This window comes from Gobio gobio (genome assembly GCF_949357685.1).
Source record: "Gobio gobio genome assembly, chromosome: 4".
NCBI lineage: Eukaryota > Metazoa > Chordata > Actinopteri > Cypriniformes > Gobionidae > Gobio > Gobio gobio.
The window spans coordinates 12,974,906-12,996,866 of record NC_137100.1 but is presented as its reverse complement, the minus strand read 5'-3'; the positions used below and the strand labels follow the sequence as shown (position 1 = coordinate 12,996,866).

The following is a 21,961-nucleotide window of genomic DNA, read 5'->3' as shown; positions in this document are numbered from 1 at the left end:
CGGACACTCATACAGACAATAGCTCGCACATCACGTGAAGATTGCGCGCAGAGAGGAGCGCAGAAACGCATTGTCAACGCTGTGATTCATCACTAAAGTAGCTTAGAAACTCAACCGTCATAGCATAGATTTGTCTACCTTTTGATACAAACCACAGCTTCATAATTAATAGAGACGGTATGACTAATTCACACACCATCTCTCTCTCATTAATGCATTCAAATAAATGTAATGTAGGCCTACTGTGCTAATGTACAACAAACAGAAAGACCCATAGACAATAACTGCTGAAAGTGAGCGGTTTCCTTCAAGTATTTTAAAATCACAAAGAAATGCACGTTTTCATTAGAAAAAAATATCCCACCTTTTAATAGTTGAGCACATTTACAGTACAAACCTTATCAGTGAACTATGACAAAAAAGTAAAGCAAAACAAATTTATATTAATGTATATTTAATTATATTAAAAATAAAAGCAAAATAATCGTTCATTAATTGTAATCGAGGTAAAATGTTCAATTAATCGAGATTTTGATTTTAGGTCAAATCGTTCCAGCCCTACGCTGAAAAGCTTTTCTAATACTGATCCAGGTCCTAAAGCTCTTCTCTGATCATGACCCTTCATTTACCAGTGATATTCCTCTGAGCTTTTCTCTTTTTGTAATGCTTCTCAACTATCCTCCTCCATCATGTGTATACACTTTCTACTGCTGATTGGCTACAGTTGTGTTTTTCAGAAAAATTTGCTTGTGGCACGGCACCTTTTAAAGGAAAACATTTTTCTTGGGTTTTTCCCAAACCAGTTCTTACCTTTTCAATAGACATGTACAGTAACACAATCCATTACACATTACGCCTGGATGCACATAGATACTGAAGACTGAACAACTAGCAAACAGTTCAGTTGTCATAGATCTTTATTTCATAGTGAATCTGTCCTGGGCCAGGACAAAAGTACTAAACCAGATAAGTTTCAAACAATGTTAGCCGGGATCTGAACACAAGGCTCCTTTTACACCTAGTACAATTGTGTCAGGTGATCCGATCACAAGAGGAACCGCAATAAATATGGGTCCAAACAGGGTTAGTTTAACAAGTTGGTTAAACATCATATATTTAGGACACAGTGCAAGAGTGAAACAAATGTGACTTGAAACTGACGGTTCCTCTACATAAACCTTTGTGCTTGTCCTCTAAATATCTCAGAGGAGCTGAAGAAGCAGGCAGTTATACTGGAGAAGGCCCAGGCAGAGTTGAGCAAGATGCAGGACCAGGTTGCCGAGGCTAGAGCAGAGATGGAGACCATCAAAGCGGTGGCCACCGTCTCTGAGAGCACGAAGCAGGAAGCCATCGACCAGGTCAAGCAGCAATGGCAGGAGGAGGTGGCGTCACTGCAGGCTATTATGAAAGGTAATCTGATACTGATTATTTTTATGCTTAAGTGTGTGGTAACTGATTCTCATAACCGAGTTTTTATATATATATATATATATATATATATATATAATGTATAATGTATGTGTGTATATATGTATATAATGTATGTGTGTATATATGTATATGTATATGTATATGTATATATATATGTATATATATATATGTATATATGTTAAATATTTGTTTATTTCAGTTATTTGCCAAAACAACATTTCTAAGTTTTGTTTAAATTTCGTTCATTTCATTTTGTTTTAAATGTTTGTTTTTAGTGTTTCATCTAACATTTATATTTTATTTCCGCTTTACTTCGACAGTTTTTTGTAATAGTTTTAGTTGAATTTACACTGCTTTTAAACCTTCTAATCAAAGAATCTTGAAAAAAAAATGCATCACAGGTTTTTTTTTTTCAAATAAATGCAGCCTTGGTTGAGACTTCTTTCAAAAAATATAAAAATGCATTTGTAAAATATATGTTTTAGTTGTGTGCTTGTTTAAGTTTGTTTTTTATCCCCCCCATTTTCCCCATTTATCAGTAAACTGCTATTTAAGAACTGCAAAACATATCATTCTATCTCCAGTAAAATGTTTTTAATGTATTTAAACACTTCACTCATGTTGGTAGCTGACAGAATTGAAATGGGTCATATGAGGATATTTTAAAAGTTTAATGATATTTTTTGTTTATTGGATGTATAACATCCTTTAAAGGTCCCATGGCGTGGATTTTTAAAATTATTTCCTGAGGTGTACTTATATTGTTAATATGATTTTTACATCATAAAATGTAATAATTAAGAAATAAAAGGCATTTTTCTATTCTGATATTATCCCTCTGGCTTGAATGCTCTGTTTGAAGGGGCGTGTCTGATGTGAGACTTCAGTGAAAACGCCCACTGTTGTGATTGGCTGACATCTTTGCATTTGAAATGAGTATTAGATCTTGTGGCGGAGGGGGCGTGGTTTAGCAAGATCTCAAGAAGAGAAAAAGCTGCAGTGATGAGCATTGAGTACACAGGCAGTCTGTTGTTGGATCGCGTGAATGCAGTGATCTCGTCATTGCAATGCATTTTCTCTCACGAAATGCTTTGAACACAACTAACAGCAAACACGACATCGATATGAATACAGTAAGAGCTTCATGTGCAGTATAACAGCGTCATTCGTTATAACCGCAGTTTGGGCAAGTGTGCAGATACACTCACGACGTGTGATTGACAGATCCAAACATTATAAAGAGAGTGTTCTTTGATCGCTAATCTAGCATCTAATCACAATTTAAATAACAGATTTGTTTCATGCTACTAAGAGAAACGATGTGAAGTTGATCGTTTAGTCACTGCCTTGATTCACGGATGCATAAACAATGTATAAAGACAGAAGGGGTGGGAATCTTTTACCATCTCACGATTCAATTCGATTCCGATTCTTGAGGCCACGATTCGATTCATAATCGATTTTCGATTCAAAAAGATTTTCGATTCAAAACGATTCGATTTTATCCATAATGATTTCTAATCAGGTTTCTGATCATGATCTATTCTCATCTGCTTTGCTATACAGAATGACAAACGAATACATTAAAGTGTCTTTTTCACATTTATTAAGTTCAATTCTCAGGAAAGTGCCTTTTATCAAAAACATTGTCTGGTTCTCAATTGCTACTCATTAGTAGCTAGCTATAAAATAAGTTGGAACAAAAATAAAGTGCTTCTTCAAAATACAAAATGGTTGAACATAGATGCATTTCCCAGGAAAGTTGCAGTTTACCACAAATATCATGTAGAACACAACCGGTGAAGACAAAAAAAAATCTATATTTCTCAGTCAGACAAAGTAACTTAAAGAATAACAAGTTATGAAAATAAAGTGCTTGGAGTTTCGTGAAACACTGCAGTGTGCGATGGTCTGCAGCTGGCGGCTGACTCTGCTCCGTGTCGCTGAGCTCAGGGTGACGATACTGATCCACTTTTGCGGCACGACTGAAGCGTGGTGTTGTGATGCTTCCCTTCATGTGTATGTTGATGGGCGTTCCTCAAGTTTAGCGCTATGGGCATGCGTTTGAGCCAGCAGGGAATCAAAAACAAAGGACCGGCGAGAGACTTCCCTCCGTCTCCATGTGCTCTACTTTTATTGGATGGTCGCGTCGCGTTCAACGGATTCATTTGCATAAAGTTGAGCTTCGGTCAGCTTTTTTGATGCACGGCATTTGTTCAGATGCAGCACCGCCTTCCCGGAATGCTATGCGGGCGCGTTAAAGTCGCTTGTCGTCACCCATAGGAATAAAGTGGAGTGCGCCGCGACAGAAGTGTTGCACGGACAAGTGGATCAGCACCTTCATGCCTAGTAATATGAGCCCGCGCATTTGTTGTGCTGCCGAAGTACTTGGTCTTCATTTTGCAAAGCTTGCACACTGTGTGTGTCATGTCCAGCGCAGTGCTTCCAGGCATTCGGTAAAAAACGAAATGACGCCAAACTTTAGCTTTAAGTGAAGACGGGGCTGGTTGGATCTCCCTCTCATCCATATTTGCTTCCTCTCTGTTTTAGTGATTTGCCGCTCCCGTTCAAAAACTGGCTGCGTGGTGACGTCCGGACGTCGCGTATAGGCTAGTTACAAAACGGAGGCGAACAGCCAGCTGATTTTATTAATTTATTAAATCGATTCTTGGACATTTCAGATCGATTCTGAATCGTTGCAAATGAGAATCTAGATTCTTCTGTGAATCGATTTTTTTTGGCACACCCCTAAAAGAAAGTCTGTGTGAACTTGAATATTTAGCTACACATCAGAAATCACTGATCACAGATCAGGCATTAATGAACACTGTTACTCACTGTTTGTGGCGGTGCTGTTGAATTCATATCGTAAAAGCCTGTGCTGACATTGCGAAAACGGAATCCATTTTCTCCTAATTCTGTGGGCGGTCAAAGCAGAGGAAGGGGAGGTAACCTTCCCTGTATGTCGACATATGGGGAAGATTCCAGATCGGCTCGTCTGAGCTCTCATTTTCTCAAAGGCAGAGCAGGACACCCAGAACTCGATTTACACCTATCAAAATTTCTAGCCACTTGGGGACCATATACAGGCTAGGGGAACTCATATTAATGTTAAAAAACCTCATAAAATGACATTTTCTTTCCATTGGACCTTTAATGCTCAAACATTATTGTACATTATTGCAGCTCCTCTATTCCCAGTCTGTCTGAAATGTGCTGATTTCTACAAAGCCCCTTCAGAAAATCTCAGAGTGCTCTGAGTGGCCAGCTTGTGATTGGACAAACACCTCAAACGTGTGTCGGAAATGTAAGCGTAAATCTTCATATTTTCTTCCATTTTTGGATGCCCAAACAAAGGGTTTTTGTTTTCGCGTCTACACAGCGTCTCCGCAATTCACTGAAGTCTTCTTTCATTGCGAATGCCTTTGGATGGGCATTGCGGAAGTAATATCTGGACTTCGATCGAGGCATTTAGGCAGGTCTGGATCATTGTTCTCTTTTATATAGAATAATCCCTTTGTGGGAGACTGAGCTTTGTAACTTTGCAGACCATATCGTCGCTGGCCGATGAAACTCGCGTATGTCCAAAACGGTTACTTTTCAGGGAGTGAAAAAAAACACTGTATTTCAAAAGCAGTTGAATGTAGCGTTGTCATACTTGGTACGGCATCTTTACATGTAACCATATTCTTGACAGTGTAATGATATAATACACATTTGACCAAAATTGAGTTTAAATGGACATACGTGCATATTTTACAGTAACGGTGGTCGATACGCGTTCTTCCGATCATTAATTAGAATGGCCAAGTCACATTTCATATTGACAGAGGAATACGTGCTGGACATTCTCAGCCTCTGGCAAGCGGTGATATCAGTATGAGTGAGGCATGTTCTAGTGACAATCATGACAGTAGCATTACAGGCTAAAATTGGATCAGTTTGACTAAGAAAAAAAAAGTTTGAATCTTATCAATGAGACCGAGTTTATTTACATACTAGCAAGCAAACTAATCTGTGAAGAACTAGCAAGCAAACTAATCTGTGAAGAACTAGATTAGAACTAAACTGTGGAAAGCTTCAATGTCGTACTTTCGGCTATCCAGTGCTGAGCTTCGATGAAACTTCACGAGACCGGCGAGATGCTTCCACAGGGCAGGAGATACGCGGCGTGATTGACAGCTTTGACACCAAATGGATATACGTGAAAATCAGATGACATGATTTCACAACTTTTCATTGGCCATTTAGATATGTGAAGCACACTGTATACGGAAATGAACCTGGACATTCAATCCGTCGAAAAATCTCAAAATCTGTAAAATGGACATACGTGGTTTTCATCGGACAGCGACGATATACATGTACAAACTAGGGGTTGCACAGACTAGTTGACTAATCGACTTGTCGACTTTAATGCCCTGCCATGGCGCTTTAAGCTTGACGTCGACTAGTCGCTGGGCTATAGAGGGCGCAACAGGATAAGACATTTCCTGACATGCACGCTCCGTTTCCAATAGTTAAGCGACAAATAGATCCAAGAGCTCTCCAAAAGACAGGTTTGATTATGCCACCTGGATGCTCAAAATTGATCGGGAGAATGCACGTTTTAAACAGCTTATTGTACACGCACATTAATTGCCGCTCTAAACTAACGCTGTGCTGCATTATAACGCACACACATAACTCGCACATCATGCACAGATCGCGTGCGCCGTACACAGAATCATTCAGTAGCGCAGAAATGTATTGTCAACACTGTTCTGTGATTTTTATCAATAAAATAGCTTAGAAACTTAAGTTCTTGCATATATTTCTTAACTAAAACCCACAGCTTCACTATTAGTAGAAAGACGCTACCATGTGGAGTTAATGAATTCACACGCAATCGCTCTCTATAATGCATTCATATAAATGTAATCTCTAATTTATCTGTATCTGATTTAGAACGAGCAGAAATCTGTGAGAAATAACGACCCAAAGACAAAAGAACTGATTAAAAAAAGCTGTTCTGTAGGAGCAATAACATTTTGGGCAAAGCTGTGTCATAAATGCCATAGCTGTTCTGTTCACAAGAAAACCTGCGTTCGCATCTCGGCTCAAGGTTCAGACTTATTTGTTCATTAATAACGTCAACTCGACTTTCATCACACATATGTCGACTTAAAAAAATCTGACAAACAGATACATTACACACTAAAGGAAAAGGAAAATCTTAAAAATCCCCATATGACCCCTTTAATAAATGAACATTCAAGAGACACATGATGTATAGAGAGAGAAGAAATCCGCAGTACCTCTGTGGGTTCAGATTCAGTGTAATCCTTGTTAAATCATAAACGTCATAAATAAACCCTATTTGGACAAGGAAGGATTAGCAAGATTTCTTTTGCCGTCTGCTGTGGATGTAAAATGTGTTTGAGAATTAAATTTTAATGTATAAATCCTTATCTTGACGCGTGTGTGTTCAGATGCAGAGCGAGAATTCAAGTTGCAGTTCCAGCAGAAGTTGGAGCAGGAGCGTGCTCAGTGGACACAGTACCGTGATGGGATGGAGCGAGAGGTGGCCGAGCTACGTCGCCGTCTTACTGAGGGACAGGAGGAGGAGAATTTAGAGAATGAGATGAAGAAGGTCTGGTTTGCTTTTATAATATGTCTACTTTATGATTTTAGTTTGCTAGAAATGTGAAATCGATAATGCATAGTAATTTTCTCGAAATCGTGACTCAAAGCTAAAAAAACTCAAGTGACTCTGAATCATGACTCCGAGTGTTTGCATCATGTTGGTGTTGGGTCTGTCTGTTAAGCAAGCTTGGGTTTGTAATTTCAATCTAGGCTCAGGAGGACGCTGAGAAGTTACGCTCTGTGGTGATGCCAATGGAGAGTGAGATTGCTGCGCTGAAGGCCAAACTGTCAAGCTCAGAAGATCGAGTTAAGGAACTTGAGGCGGCAAAGGTTAGACGTGCATAAAAATGTGGAACTGAGAGCCAGTTCCAGTTCACATTTATTATTAGACGTGACACATTTATGTGTCATTTCATTCCTTTTTTCTGTGGTTACCATGACCCCATGAATAGGCAAATTCACACCTGGGCAAAGTTTTTTTTTTTTTTTCTTGGTGAGCAAAACTGAGCAAAAACATTCTTTATACCTGTCAGGTATTCCAGAAAGCAGGTTATATGACATACCCAGGTATGTTTAAGAGCAAATAAGCGGATAACCTCAACTTTCGGTTCCAAAAACGGAGGTAACTTTCAGGGTATGTAACCATGGCAACTCATTCTCTGAACATAACCTGCTCCAGAGCAGCTCATGATCCAGGGTTAGTTTGCTTAAGAGGTATTCAGATGTGTTTTATATAATTAATATAGTTATTAATATAACCTAATTTGTTTGAGTTATGTAATATACAATATTATATATTAATTCTAAAAATGTAAAATGTTAATTAAATTCAAATATATTTATAATTAATTTTGTCATCTCACACATGGATCTGCATTCAATTAATTAGCATCAAATTAAAACAATATAATCCTTATTCTCCGTGAATAAAGATTACTTATTAAACGAAGATATTGAAATGTATAATTGCATAACCACCAAATAGGTGGCGATGTGCACTAAGTAGGTTATGTAACTCACCATTAAATAAAAGAAGAAGAGGAAGTAGAATGGCGCTATTTCCTAGCGTCTGTTTCCATGGTGAATCATAGATTTGTCGCTCTGTTGAGAATGTCTTGTGTGTTACCCGGGAACATACTCTGATTTATCTGAACTTACTCCTGGACTCATTTTTGGAACCAGCATACCTCGAGTAAGCAAGGTTTGGGTTAATCAACCGAGAGTTCGATGGTACTGTATATGACGGTAAGTTAACCTTGCTTTCTGGAATACCCCCCAGCCCTGTACAGTGTACATAAACACAAAAATGGTTTCATCATGCAGTTGTAACTTTTAATTTTATTGTGCCATTATATCTTTTTGTGTTTTTTTAAATGTTGTATCTTTTACTTTTATTTTTGAAACCAAGCTGCAAATTCAGAAGTCACTAAATGAAGCACATTTTAGGTTACCTGAGATTTTCTTTTTTTTTTGTTGTCTTTATTAAAAAAATCTATGAATTCTTTTAAAAATCTCTCGCAGGACAGTTTAATTATTTTATAGTAATATAATATACAGTGAAAAAAATGAAGCAGTTACACTGAGATGTTTTGGGACACCCATAATGTGTTTTGTGCTGTCAACTATTGGCAACAGGTGGTATTCAATCAAAATTAAAGAAATTAAAAATGAAATAAATTTAAAACATCAAATTGAAATGTTTACTGCTTATTAATTTCCAAGATTTTCTATATCAGGGGTTTTCAAACTCTTTAATGGCAAGGAGCCCTAAACAATCCCCTTGTGAGATCAATTCATTATAAAGTGTATATAATAATAATTTAATATAATATAATATAAAAGTAAATTAGTGCTGTCAATCAATTTAAAAAAAAACAACAACTAATTAATCACACATTTTTTTCTGTAATTTAATTGCGATTAAATATATATATATATATATATATTGTAATAATCACTGATACTAATATTGGTACTGATGTCTCTATAAAATAGATTTTTTACAACATTAATGATATGATAAATCTTAACATAAACCCATTATAAAACATGTCCTGTGATTTACCTGTGACCTCCCTACCTGTTAGACATACAGAAATAGAATAAAGTTATCAAACACCTTTTCTTAACAGCATAAATAATAAATTAAATAGTTATCAAACACCTTTTCTTAACTGCATAAATAATAAATTAAATATAGATTAATCCTTATTAAAGCTACAATTTTCTGTTACCTTTGTTCTTTGATTAACGTTAATGACAGAATCACAGCAACTGGTTTATTAAGGCTTAAGATCTGCCGCTGCAGATGAACAACACCTATGTTCAGCATTAATCTTAACTCACACATATATTAATGCATCTATTCACGTTAACAGCGCAATTAGTTAACATTAGTTAATGCATTAGCTAGAACCATGAACAATACCTGTAGCTTTACTGTTTTTGTAAGCTTATCTTACTGTACATTAGTTTACGTAGCAATTAACACACTAAAGGTAAAAATGCTGTTGTGTAGTGTACCTTATCAACATTATTAAACAAAGCATATATTAATGGTTTTTGAGAACCTTATTATCAAGTGTACACTATTTCAAAATTAACTGATGTGTTAACATTATATCATAACAATATGTACAGTAAAATAACCTTACAAAAACAGTAAAGCTACAGGCATTGTTCGTGGTTAGTTGATAACTAATGCATTAACTAATGTTGACTAATTGCACTATTAAAGGTAGGGTAGGTAGGATTTGGTAAACTTTTTTTCCAAATTTGTTTAAACTTTCTTTATATATCAATACATAATTAAAATGTAAGTACTCTGAAAAAATCGAGTGTCTGTAGACCTCTCACGACTGTTTTAAAGACAGCTCATTATTTCCATTCACTCCACCTTCTCCCTTCTGGGCTCTTTCCAAAGCCACGCCCCCAAAACACATGAACGCGCCACGCCGACCGCGATCAGCTGGAAGACGCATTATTTACCGGAGAAGAAGGAGCGGAGTGCATGTAGTGACATCATGTCAGAATCACATGTAATAAAAAATCTAACTTTATCATTATGAATATAAACAAATAAGATGTCTTTTAGTACTCACTCTCAAGCTAGAATAACTATACTGGTAAAGTTCAAAATACACACACAACACAGTGTCTACGACACACACAGATACAAGATTTGAAGATTACAAGATAGAAACTTTGGTAGAGTAAATAAAAACAAACCAAGGGCCAAAATAAACGTGCAGGTAAAGTTCCCGGTGAACATGGTAAATGAGTTTAGAAAGAGGGTAGTAGCTAAAGCTAACTTAGTTCTAAAAAAAGTTCCTGGATGCGGTATACTAGCTTTTACACATGCATTGTGTTATCTAAAGTTACATTTTGCGAAATTCAACACGACAGCGATCAACTTGAGCTAAGCATATTGAGTATTTATCATCTCTACTAATGGCTCGCTAGGTGTATAACATTGTAACTTTATGCTAAGTAATGTTATGTTAGCTATATTAGGCAGCTACGTGTGCTAGTGAGACATGCTTCATGAAAACATAAACCAAAAAAATGTATAATCAAAATGAAAGATTACCTGTCCAGCAGAAATACAGCCTCTTGAACTCAAACGGGTGCGCCAGGGTTGCCAGGTTTTCACAACAAAATCCGCCCAATTGCTACTCAAAACTAGCCCAAAACAAGCCCAATCGTGTTTCTCCGGTAAAAATCGCGTTAGGGGGGTAAAATATGTGTCTTTTTGGCAGGACTGCCTGCTAAAATTCGCAAATCCCGGGGCAAAACATCACATAATTGGGGTCGCTTCAACCCGCGGACATGAAAAACAGCCCGCGGCAACAGTGTTTGAAGTAGCCCGACTTGGCAACAGTGGGGTGCGCGCATGTGGGCAGATCCTGTAGCAAAAGCGGTGGTAGCCATGGTAGCGAGAGAGAGTGACAGGCGCCCAAGCCAATCACTTGATTCGGCCCGAACGAAAATAATGAGCGGTGTTTATTGCAGATTAAAAAGTCTAGAGTCACTCGATTTTTATACTCTCTTTTTCAGAGTACTTAAATTTTAATTATGTATTGACATATAAAGACAGTTTAAACGAATTTGGACAAAAGTGTTTTAGATCATACTTACCTACCCTACCTTTAACATGAATAGATGCATTAATATACAGTATTTGTGAGTTAAGATTTAACTAATGCTGAAATTGAACAGAGGTGTTGTTCATGGTTAGTTAATGTTAACTAATGCATTGACTAATGTTAACTGATACAACCATATTATAAAGTGTTACCATTATATTAAATCAGTTTAACTTTTTCTATTTGTTTTGTAACAAACGGAAGCATTTAAATAGATCTAATAGCTAGATATTGTCAAGAAAAAAGAATGTGAACTCTTTAATAATTATCGAACCCCCCCCACACACACACCGACACAAATCTATTTAAACTGTCGTATGTAACTTGAGGTATTTAGAGTTTGCACGCTACACCTGTGGTGGGTATGTAATTGTAAAAGTCTCTGCGTTTTGCTACCGACCGTGCTGTGCCCATCATCCGTTATTTCCACCACTTAATCAAGCCACTCTTCTTTAAAACATGACGTTTTATTTCATGTCTTTGCGTTTCACGTTGCCTCTCGTATTGAGCAATTTGGACTGCAAACGTGACAGTATTCTTACCGTGACTGATTTGGCCCACTGCCTCTTGGCGCTGAGAGGCTGCTCACTGCAGAGCAAATGGGTGCCGCTTACATCTAGCTCCCCCTCGCTAGCTCGACATCCAGCGAGGAGGAGCGAATGTAATTTGGGCCTAATGGGTGGAGATAGAATATCCTACCACACCCTAACCCTACCCATAACTCTATCCCTCCACCCCATTAGACGTCCAGAGAGGTGGAGCTGGACTATCCCCACCCCATTAGACGTCCAGAGAGGTGGAGATGGACGTCATTTGGCTCTGCAGTGAGTACCACTTGCACGTGCTCACATCATTCTCTTCCTATGAAACCTGTAAACCGCATTCACTGATTCTATCTGTAGCAACTATAGCGACACCAACTTTATAGCAGTTGACCAAAGCACTGCAATTATTTCTCCTTTAAACTACAATCAAATGGATTTCACTACACATTTTGCGTCTGTCCTCTGCGCTGCATTTTATACTTTCTGCACGCGCACCGCTTAGAGGGAACATTGCACCTAGACAAATAAATCAAGGTTGCATCTGCATTCCAGCCTTTAGTATGATTGTGGTGGTAATGTTTTGGCCTCAGGAATGAGTAATAAATCAGTTGAGTCTCAGCCATAAAGTCGAAAGGTTGCAAATGAGTCTGCCAGTTTATTTTCAAACATAAAATGTTTATTTTGAGTCAGCTTTTTTGACTTGTAAATGAAGGCCTCTGTGTATGGGTGCTTTTACTTTTATTCATGAAAAATGAAGTTTGGAACTTGTGCTTGATTTAATTCCCAGGTGAAGGAACTCAATCACGTCCTGGAGGCTGAGAAATCATGCCGTACAGACTTGGAGATGTATGTTGCTGTCCTCAACACCCAGAAATCTGTCCTTCAAGAGGATGCAGAGAAACTTCGGAAAGAACTCCATGAAGGTATGCAACCAAAATATTTTTTTTACACAAACATTTCTGAGAAATTTTACTTTCATAGAACATTGTATTTGTTTTTGTAATTCTACATTTTCTTCTTATTTTGCTTGATTGGTTGGCCATTTCATGTTGGTTGCATCGTGCTTTCTACAGTCTCTAGTCTTACATTTTTGTAGCTATTGTGACCCCAAAGTGCACAGCCAAATATTTAGTTTTCTATTGATTTGATTTACTTACTTGCATTATTTACACATTACCGACATGTCCAAGCAGACACCGATACAAGACATTCGTGAGATCTAACTGGTTTGGCCATGGGACCCACATTTTCCCATGGTCATTAAGCCATGACCCAAATTTTTAGGAATTTGAACCAAGCAAATTGTCTGGCTATCACCAGACCAAGCTCAATTTAAGATTGAACATTGGTCTGGGGATTCTGCTCTGTATTTTCTACTGCACACGCGAGCATAAACGCGCATAAATTAAATTACTCTGTACGCAATTGGATAGTCCTTCAACCAATCAGACCACAAGAGACGTGATCAACGGGCAACGACCCATCGCTTCTCTATCCGTCATCGTGATAATCTCTCCAATAGCACGCCAAGTGGATAAGCCAGTCTGTGATTGGTTCCCGCAAAAGTGTAACAGCAGCTGTAGAAATCAATGTACAGGTTTCCAGACTGGGTTAGGGTTAGGGTTAGGGTTAGGGTTGGGTTAGGGTTAGGGTTAGGGTTAGGCTGGGTTTACCCAGTCTACCAATCAAATTTAATTCTCAAAAATGTTTGAAACACAAGCATTTTACTTAACATACACATAAATTGTAAGAATATCACTAACACTTAGGGCTGCACAGTTAATCGAATTTCTAATCGCGATTACGGATGCCACGATTACGTAACCGTTCAAAGCCGCGATTACAAAACAAAAATCTCCATTTATATTATTCTGCGTGCTTAAGAGGTGGGTTTGGAACATGTTACGTTGACTGGTCGAAAGCATGCGAAACACCAGCACGGTAGCCCCCGCCATTTTTAAAAGGCTGTGTACACAGCCTAGTCCACAAACTAACTCTTGCCACCGTCTGGCTTTTGGCTTGCTTAGTTGGGGACACTAAATATTCAACTATATTACTGATCTGCTCGCATTGACACTATGAGAACTGAACTGAGCTGGATAACTTCACTGTTTTCTCCAGAGCGGCTGTACAGCCGAATCAAATTCTGTTGCATTATTTTCCTGTTAACACTGTGAAGATGCTTTGTAACAATCAGCATTGTAAAAAGCGCTATATAAATAAAGGTGACTTGACTCTACAAACATGGAAGACAGTGATAGATGGACATCTCAAACTTTATGCTAAGGAGAAAATCCAACGCAACTTTGAGGGGACCAAGCGAAACATGATTCTGTATTTTTGCTCATCTAGTCACATTGGACATCAACCACATGGCAAACGACAATACTTTTTCATATAATATCTACTTTCTTTCTATAATAGTTCTACCTAATAACATATTAGACAGGCCTGTTAAACAGATCGTAAACTAATGAAGACGGAAAATGTGAGTGCTGTGTGCTCAATCTCTGGCGTTCTTAGCGCTGTCAAAATAAAGGTCCTTCGCGCCGTCAGAATAAAAGTCACAACAACAAGCACGGCTTACGTCACTTCAGAGTTACTGCCGATGCAAATGCAATCAGGAAAAAGACCCTAGAGGGAACATTTAGTTCTCGGGGAACCACCCTGGAGGTTAGTTGCTATAACTAAGTTCCTAGAACTACCTGGTGCGAAAGCCCCTATTATTGTACCATGCATAAGTTTTACTTTTTTATTTAATTAGACATTGGCATTATGCAAATTTGTTACAAACAAACAAAGTAGTTTCGAGCTTCATTTTTTCAAGTTAATTTTCAGTCACCGAAATTTCGGTGCATTGCCACTCTGAAAATTACCCTAGGGGAACATTTAGTTCTCGGGGAACCACCCTGGAGGTTAGTTACTATAACTAAGTTCCTAGAACTACCTGGTGCGAAAGCCCCTATTATTGTACCATGCATAAGTTTTACTTTTTTATTTATTTAAAGAAGAAACCAAACAAATGTATAGATGACATGAGGCTTAATGCTATAGAAAAGCAATACAAGTTTTTCAGGAAGAAAAAAATATGGCATGCAGTTGCTTCAAACTATGGTATTAAACATACATAATTAAATTGTGATAATCTTAATTAATAATCGCAATTACAATTTCACGGGAATAATCAACAATTATGATTTTTGTCATAATCGTGCAGCCCTACTAACACTGATTAATAAACAGGATAAAGGTAAGGCCCAAACTACTTAAAATAAAGTTTGTAAGTTGGTATGAGCCACCACAGTCATCAAAAATATGGAAAATAAAATGGTATTTTTGGTTATTTTAAATACACGGTAAATACACAGTAAAATTAAACTGTTAATAAAACATATGAACACTGGTAAATGGTAAATACACAATAAAAATAAGCTGTTAATAAAACATAAGAACACTGATCCTGATGAATAGAATAAACATCATACCTGCATGCAAATCCTTCCCTGCTAACACACGACGTACCAGTTACATATTTTATTGGATTTTCTTATTGGTAATTTCATTTTACTAATTGATTTACTAATTGACAATTTAATCACAACGTTGCATTCTCGTAATTTAATTTGCTCTTTGTATATAGTGAAGTGAAATAAATCTTGTGCAAAATATAATTATTGTTCTGAGGTGAGAGACTTTATTTCGTAACAAGTTACAAATATAACATCAGAAAATGACACTGACATTAGAGTTAACTTCTTAAAAATGATTATTAATCTTGTCCTATTTTATTATTATTCTTGTTTCCTTCTTATTTTTGTATTATTATTTTCGTTAACCTGAAAGGTGACTAAACAGTACCTTTCAAAAATTTGGGGTCAGTAAGATATATATATATAATATCATTTTCTTTTCTTCTTTTTTTTGAAAGAAATTACTTTAAAAAAAAACCTTTTGCTCTCTTTCTTTGTTGTTTTGTATAGTATTCAGCTGCTGTTTATCACAGTGTGAAATGTAATTTATACACTGAGTTTAGATAGATGAGTTTGTGCAGATGATGTTTTATTGTGATTGCATGTCACTCGTACAGGTGTGCCAAAATTGTTATTCACATACAGTGATTTTCACTCACAAATGCCAGTGAAATGCTTGCACTGACAGGACGGGGGGCTTTATATCCAAGACAAAGTCAGTTGATTGACATCCTGTTTGAATTGGGGTTTCTTTCAGTGGTTCACCTGTTGGAGTTGGAGCGGCAGCAGCACAATCAGCTGAAACACACTTGGCAGCGTGCCAATGATCAGTTCCTGGAGTCGCAGCGGCTGCTGATGCAGGACATGCAGCGCATTGAGAGTGTGCTTTCCTCCGAGCAGCTGCGGCAGGTGGAGGAGATTAAGAAGAGGGACCAGGTACTTCTGTTTTTTGATGAACTGGAAGCATTAATTAAATCGGTTATTAAAAAACGCTGACTCAAAGCAATTCTCAGTTGGGAATTTTTCTGGTCTCACTAAAACCAAAAATGCTACCCAAAGCAACAATTCTGAAAATAAGAACATATTTGATGTTTAAAGGAATAGTTCACCCAAACATGAAAATTGCACCATGATTTACTCACCCTCAAGCCATCCTAGGTGTATATGACATTCTTCTTTCAGACGAATACAATCGGAGTTATATAGAAAAATATCCTGGCTAATCCAAGCATTATAATGGCAGTGAATGGCAGCCCAAAATTTGAAGCCATATCCATATTTAAATCTTTATTAAGTAAAATATCTAGCTGACCCCAGACCACCTTCTCTATTCAACTTGCAAAAAATGCGTAACTGGCGTGAGGGATGACGTCGGGCATAGCTTGAGCATTTTGAACTGCAAGAGGTGTTACACTTCCTTCGTAAATTGAATACAGAAGGTGGTCTGGTGGAAATTAAGGATTAATTTTGTAATGGATGGATGCACTTTTTTGGCTTCAAATTTTGGGCTGCCATTTATAATTCTCAAATTAGCCAGGATATTTTATTATATAACTATGATTGTATTTGTCTGAGAGAAGAATGCCATATACACCTAGGATGACTTGAGGGTGAATAAATCATGGGGTAATTTTCATTTTTGGGTGAACTATCCCTTTAACTACTCAGCAGAAATGGCTAAAAAAAATTGAAAAAAAACCAATTTTATTAAAAATTAATGTCACCATTTACTCATTTAGAGCTACAAGATTTTTTGAAAGTACATTGAAAATCAACGGTGGCCAATGTTTTTGGTCCCCAGCATTCTTTAAAATGTCTTCTTTTGTGTTATGTCACTGCATAACAACATTAAGGTTGAAAAAATTATGACATTTACTTGGGTGAACCATGCAAAATTGAAAGTCAGGGGATTTATCTTGTTGCTTTATTTTGTTGCATCTGGATAGTTCAGTGTTATTCTGACATTTTATGCCAACATTTTACCAGGAGGAGGATGAGAAGGAGCGGTTGAGTCAGGCTAAAGAGGCAAGTGAGGATGATGGGACGGAGCATGGAGAAACAGTAGAGGACTCTCTGCTCGGACTCTCCATAGAAGAGGTATCCGTCTCACTCCTGTAAACCTCGCTAAATTTAGAACTAAATCTGTAACATAGTGTAGTTACTGTAAAGATGTAGGGGGCAACTTTACTGCTCCGATTACAGTCATTGCTAAAATACTGAGGATATATAGAGGATATGCATTTATGTCGCTTTCCTGCCGGGACACACCCACTCAGCTGGACTGAGTGGCAAAATATCCTGCAACATGACTGGTTTTAGTAGGGGAAACTGCGAAAACGGGAGTAAAACAATGGCAACTGCCATACTCTGCCATACGTAAATGCCGCCCCTGGTCAAGAGCAGTGAGATTTTCTCTCCCTTGTTTTTGATTTAACAACATTAATGACACAGAAAGCAGCTATATTAACCTACGGTCACTTTAAGATTCAAAGCACGGACTTGACTTGTTTCAGACTTGTTTCAGTACTCACATGCTCTAGCAGCTTGATGTGATGAAAACTTGTTTTCAAACAGCAATATTTTAAAAGGCCTGCAAATGATAAACTTTCATGAATGCGGAGAACAACAATGTCACGTGAACGTAAGCGCGATACAGTGTCTTCTCGGCATGTCGACAACACAAACTATACTTTCAGGCCTCAGCTTCAACTACGGTGTTTGAGGGTCAAAGTAGACATTGGCATTATGCAAATTTGTTACAAACAAACAAAGTAGTTTCGAGCTTCATTTTTTTCAAGTTAATTTTCAGTCACCGAAATTTCGGTGCATTGCCACTATGAACTGCAATATCTTAACAATAAAACTCTTTATCTTAACCTGTTAAAGGATCTTTCAGAACAGTTGAGTCAGGGTCTCTTGTTTTCTCTTTCTCTTTTTGATCTCAGTCCCACCTCAGCCACAGTATCCACAGCTCTTTGCACTCTCTGGACGCAGACACCCCGGGCCGCCCGGATGCCTCTGACCCTTATAAAGACGGGCTTCGGAGGGTGCAGTCCACAGACAGTCTGGGTTCATCAGGAGGCGCCCTACAGCCTCACGGCCTGGGTGGACACAACAACAAGGCCAAGTCCGCCAGCCAGCTGGACGAGTCAGACTTTGGTCCTCTAGTGGGGGCAGACTGTGTGGGCTTTGACAGCATGGACACCTCCTCCATATCATCCCTCCAGCCGGGACACTTTCTCCTCACTAAGGACCAGGAGAAGGCCATTAAGGCCATGACCCCAGAGCAGGAGGAGACCGCATCACTCCTGTCCAGCATCTCTCATACGACCGATATGGCTTACCTGCCTCCGACTGGCTACCGAATGGTCAGTGAGAGCGAGTGGAATCTGCTGCAGCAAGAGGTCAGATAGTAGATGATTTGAATTTTTGTTTATTTTTACATATTTGATGACTCTGACAAGGCTACTGTACAGAAAACAAAACACAGTGAAAGTATGTTGTGATCTAAAAGAAAAAACTAAGGTTATGTTTTGGAATATTTTATACTGTGTTCAGTGCATCAGTTCATTTGATTCCACAAAATGTATGTCGGACCTACTTGTGGTACATTTGCTTGTATATGGCCATCAGGAACCTACACTCTTATGAGCCAATTCTTTTTAGTGAATCAGAAACAAAGCACAAACAAATGACTCTTTTGAACCAATTCTTTTTAGTGAATCAGAAACAAAGCACAAACAAATTACTCTTTTGAGCTGGTTGTTTTTGATGAATCCGAAACATACAGTCCAACCATTATGTTGGTAGTTTAATTCTCAATTAAATCGCTGTTTTGACCAGTAACAAAGTGCAAACAAATTACTCTTTTGAGCTTTTTTTATTTAGTGAACCAGTAACAATGCAACTAGTGTAGTTCATTTCACAAACAAATGAGAGCTGATTATTTTACTGAATCAGAAACAGCACAAACAAATTACTCTTTTGAGCGGATTCTTTTAGTGAATCAGAGACAAAGCACAAACAAATGACTCATTTGAACCAATTCCTTTTAGTGACTCAGAAGCAAAGTGCCAACAATTACTCTTTTGAGCTGGTTGTTTTTGATGAATCAGAAAAATACAGTGCAACCATTATGTTGGTAGTTTCATTCTCAAACAAATGACTGTTTTGAGCTGGTTCTTATTAGTAAATCAGAAACCTAACACAATCAGTGTAGTTCAATTCACAAACAAATGACTCTTTTTAGTATTTGTTTTGTGTGTGTGAATCAGAAACAAAGCTCAAACTAATGACTCTTTTGGGCCGGTTGTCAGAAACATAACATGACGACAATCAGAAACATACAGCGCAACCAGGATGTTGGTAGTTTTAATTCTGAAACAAATCAGTTTTGTGCTGGTTCTTTTTAGGGAACCAGAAACCTAAACCAATCAGTGTAGTTCAGTTCACAATCAAATTACTCTTTTGAGCTGATTCTTTAAGTGAATCAGAAACAAAGCGCAACCAGTATAGTTCAATTTAAATGTCAAATCACTCTTGAGCTGGTTCTTGTAAGTTGTTCAAAAACTTCACAAGCTCAGAAGTTACTTGTTTGAACTGGTGTGACAAAGTTTTGTGAACTTAAGGTTTGTGAAACTTAAATCTGTATTGACTGATTGTACCCCACTGCAAAAAAACAAACAAACAGATTTCTCAAGGAAATCCAGGGAACTGTATCCCACAATGCAATGCAATTGAGTTACCATTTGCATTTTATCTTGGTGTTTAGTTACTTTGACTGAAAAGTAAAGATGTCTTTACAGAATTGCTTTAAAAATGCAGACTGTTTTTGAGAGGATAAGCCGACACTGCTTTCTGAATTAAACAATAATGTAGCATATGATTGTTTAAAATGGATCAGCTGTGAGGGGATATCTTAAATATGCCTTAACCTTTCATAACACATTTAATGTTTTTTTTTTGCTGTGGTTTCACCCCAGTTGAAGAATGCTGGAAGGAAGTTGGGGCGGCGATGTGATATGTGCTCTAATTATGAGAAACAGCTGCAGGTCATTCAGGGACAAGAGGCCGAGACAAGAGAACAGGTTTGTCTTTTTATGCCGTTAAAATCATGTACAAGACCCTTATTGAAATGATTCAACAGGATAATCTGTAATAGTTATTACACGGTGAACTTCCTTTGATGCCTTTAGGTTAAAAAGCTTCAGGCCATGTTGCGGCAGGCGAACGATCAGCTGGAGCGGACAATAAATGAGAGACAGGAGTTAGAGGACTCTGTCAAACAGTCCAATGAGGAAACTACAGCCAAGGTAAAGCTGATCTCTCTCTAATGGATTTAGTGAAGCACAAACTCGGGTTGGGCCGATCGACAATGCTCTCTTTCTTAAGTCACGCGTCACATTAACGGAGATTAACGCTCAAACTCAAACCCCCGATGTCAACGTCCATCACAATGTTTCACTGTAGACATCGTCTGATGCCAATTTGGTAGACATTGCAGCTCAAACACATTGACAGGGTAAACATGGATGGTATCACGTGCTAATATGAGCATCATCTACTATTAGGAAACTGGATTAGGAATCTTACATCTTTTATAATGTTTCCTCACATCAAAAAGATGTGTATTGAGTTATTTTTCAAACCTTCTAACCAAATGGAACCTTATAAGCCACAAAACCTTGAATTTTTTTTTCAGGCGGTCACTTTATTATATATATATAGCCTAAGTCTATATAGCCAATATAGCCTAAGTGTCGGTTACGTTCAATTAAAAAAAACACATGGCCTGTTCGCAAGCTAAGTTCATTCAGTTTCATTTTGAACGGTTGAATAATTACATTAAATTATTATCCACACGAACTTCACATTCAGTCATTGTGCAAAAAATAAATCATCAGAAATATTGCTGACTTGTGCGTCTCAAGCGCCCTCTTTACTTTCATCCTAATGCCCGTTAGTTGTCCGTGGATTGGCTTAGGCTATATTTAGCGTTGAAAATGAAAACGTCATTTAAAATCGATTTTAGAATCGATTCAATGAACACTTGTCTCAAAAATCGAACAGGATTTTTTTACAAAAGTGACAGCCCTAATATATATATATATCACAACATTAGAATGTTGCACAGCACATATATTTTGCCTAATATTTGTATTTTCTATCCTCGACTTTCATTATTGAATAAAATATTATACATTTAATTTTGACAATTCTCTGGTTTACATACTACAGTGACGCATTGCTGCCACATACATATTATTTTTTTCATTCAATTATGTCGTAATAACGTGATGTTATGTTGTTTTAACGACATCTTTTCTCGTAATAACGATATGTTATGTCGTTTTAACGTCATATTTTCTCGTAATAACGAGATCTTATGTCGTTAAAACAACATATTTTTCTCGTTCAAACAACATATATTTTCTCCTAATAAGGACATGTGTTGTACAGTGATGTCTACAAAATATCCCTATATCCACATTAGAGAATTCATATAGCCCATGTGCGTTTGTCACACTTCCATGTCTGAAAAGCAGAAGCAAGCTCAGCGTAAAATGAATCAATGGCAGTGCCCATAGCACGAAAGTATTGTAATTTATTGATGTAGCCTCCAGTTCATAACAGCCACGGGTAACAGGTGGTGTAACAGTTTCTACAACAATATTACAATATAAAGCATTATTAATATAAAATATTAATAAAAAAGCAGCACACATATTTCAAACATTGATATTAA

General features: G+C 37.5%; 1 protein-coding gene across 5 annotated transcripts in view; it reads left to right on the top strand.

The window, feature by feature from the left end:
* rabep1 (rabaptin, RAB GTPase binding effector protein 1) overlaps positions 1-21,961 on the top strand; it is a 54,985-nt gene that overhangs the window by 15,147 nt on the left and 17,877 nt on the right. For 2 of the 5 annotated variants that reach the window (XM_079815988.1, XM_079815991.1), the window contains exons 3-12: positions 1,207-1,410; positions 6,903-7,063; positions 7,267-7,386; positions 11,945-12,025; positions 12,534-12,669; positions 15,974-16,152; positions 17,203-17,313; positions 18,162-18,620; positions 20,199-20,303; positions 20,412-20,528. In XM_079815988.1, coding sequence (XP_079672114.1) covers positions 1,207-1,410; positions 6,903-7,063; positions 7,267-7,386; positions 11,945-12,025; positions 12,534-12,669; positions 15,974-16,152; positions 17,203-17,313; positions 18,162-18,620; positions 20,199-20,303; positions 20,412-20,528 — 1,673 coding nt within the window. The remainder of the gene's footprint in view (positions 1-1,206; positions 1,411-6,902; positions 7,064-7,266; positions 7,387-11,944; positions 12,026-12,533; positions 12,670-15,973; positions 16,153-17,202; positions 17,314-18,161; positions 18,621-20,198; positions 20,304-20,411; positions 20,529-21,961) is intronic. The other 3 variants (XR_013816422.1, XM_079815989.1, XM_079815990.1) reach the window with 2 other exon arrangements.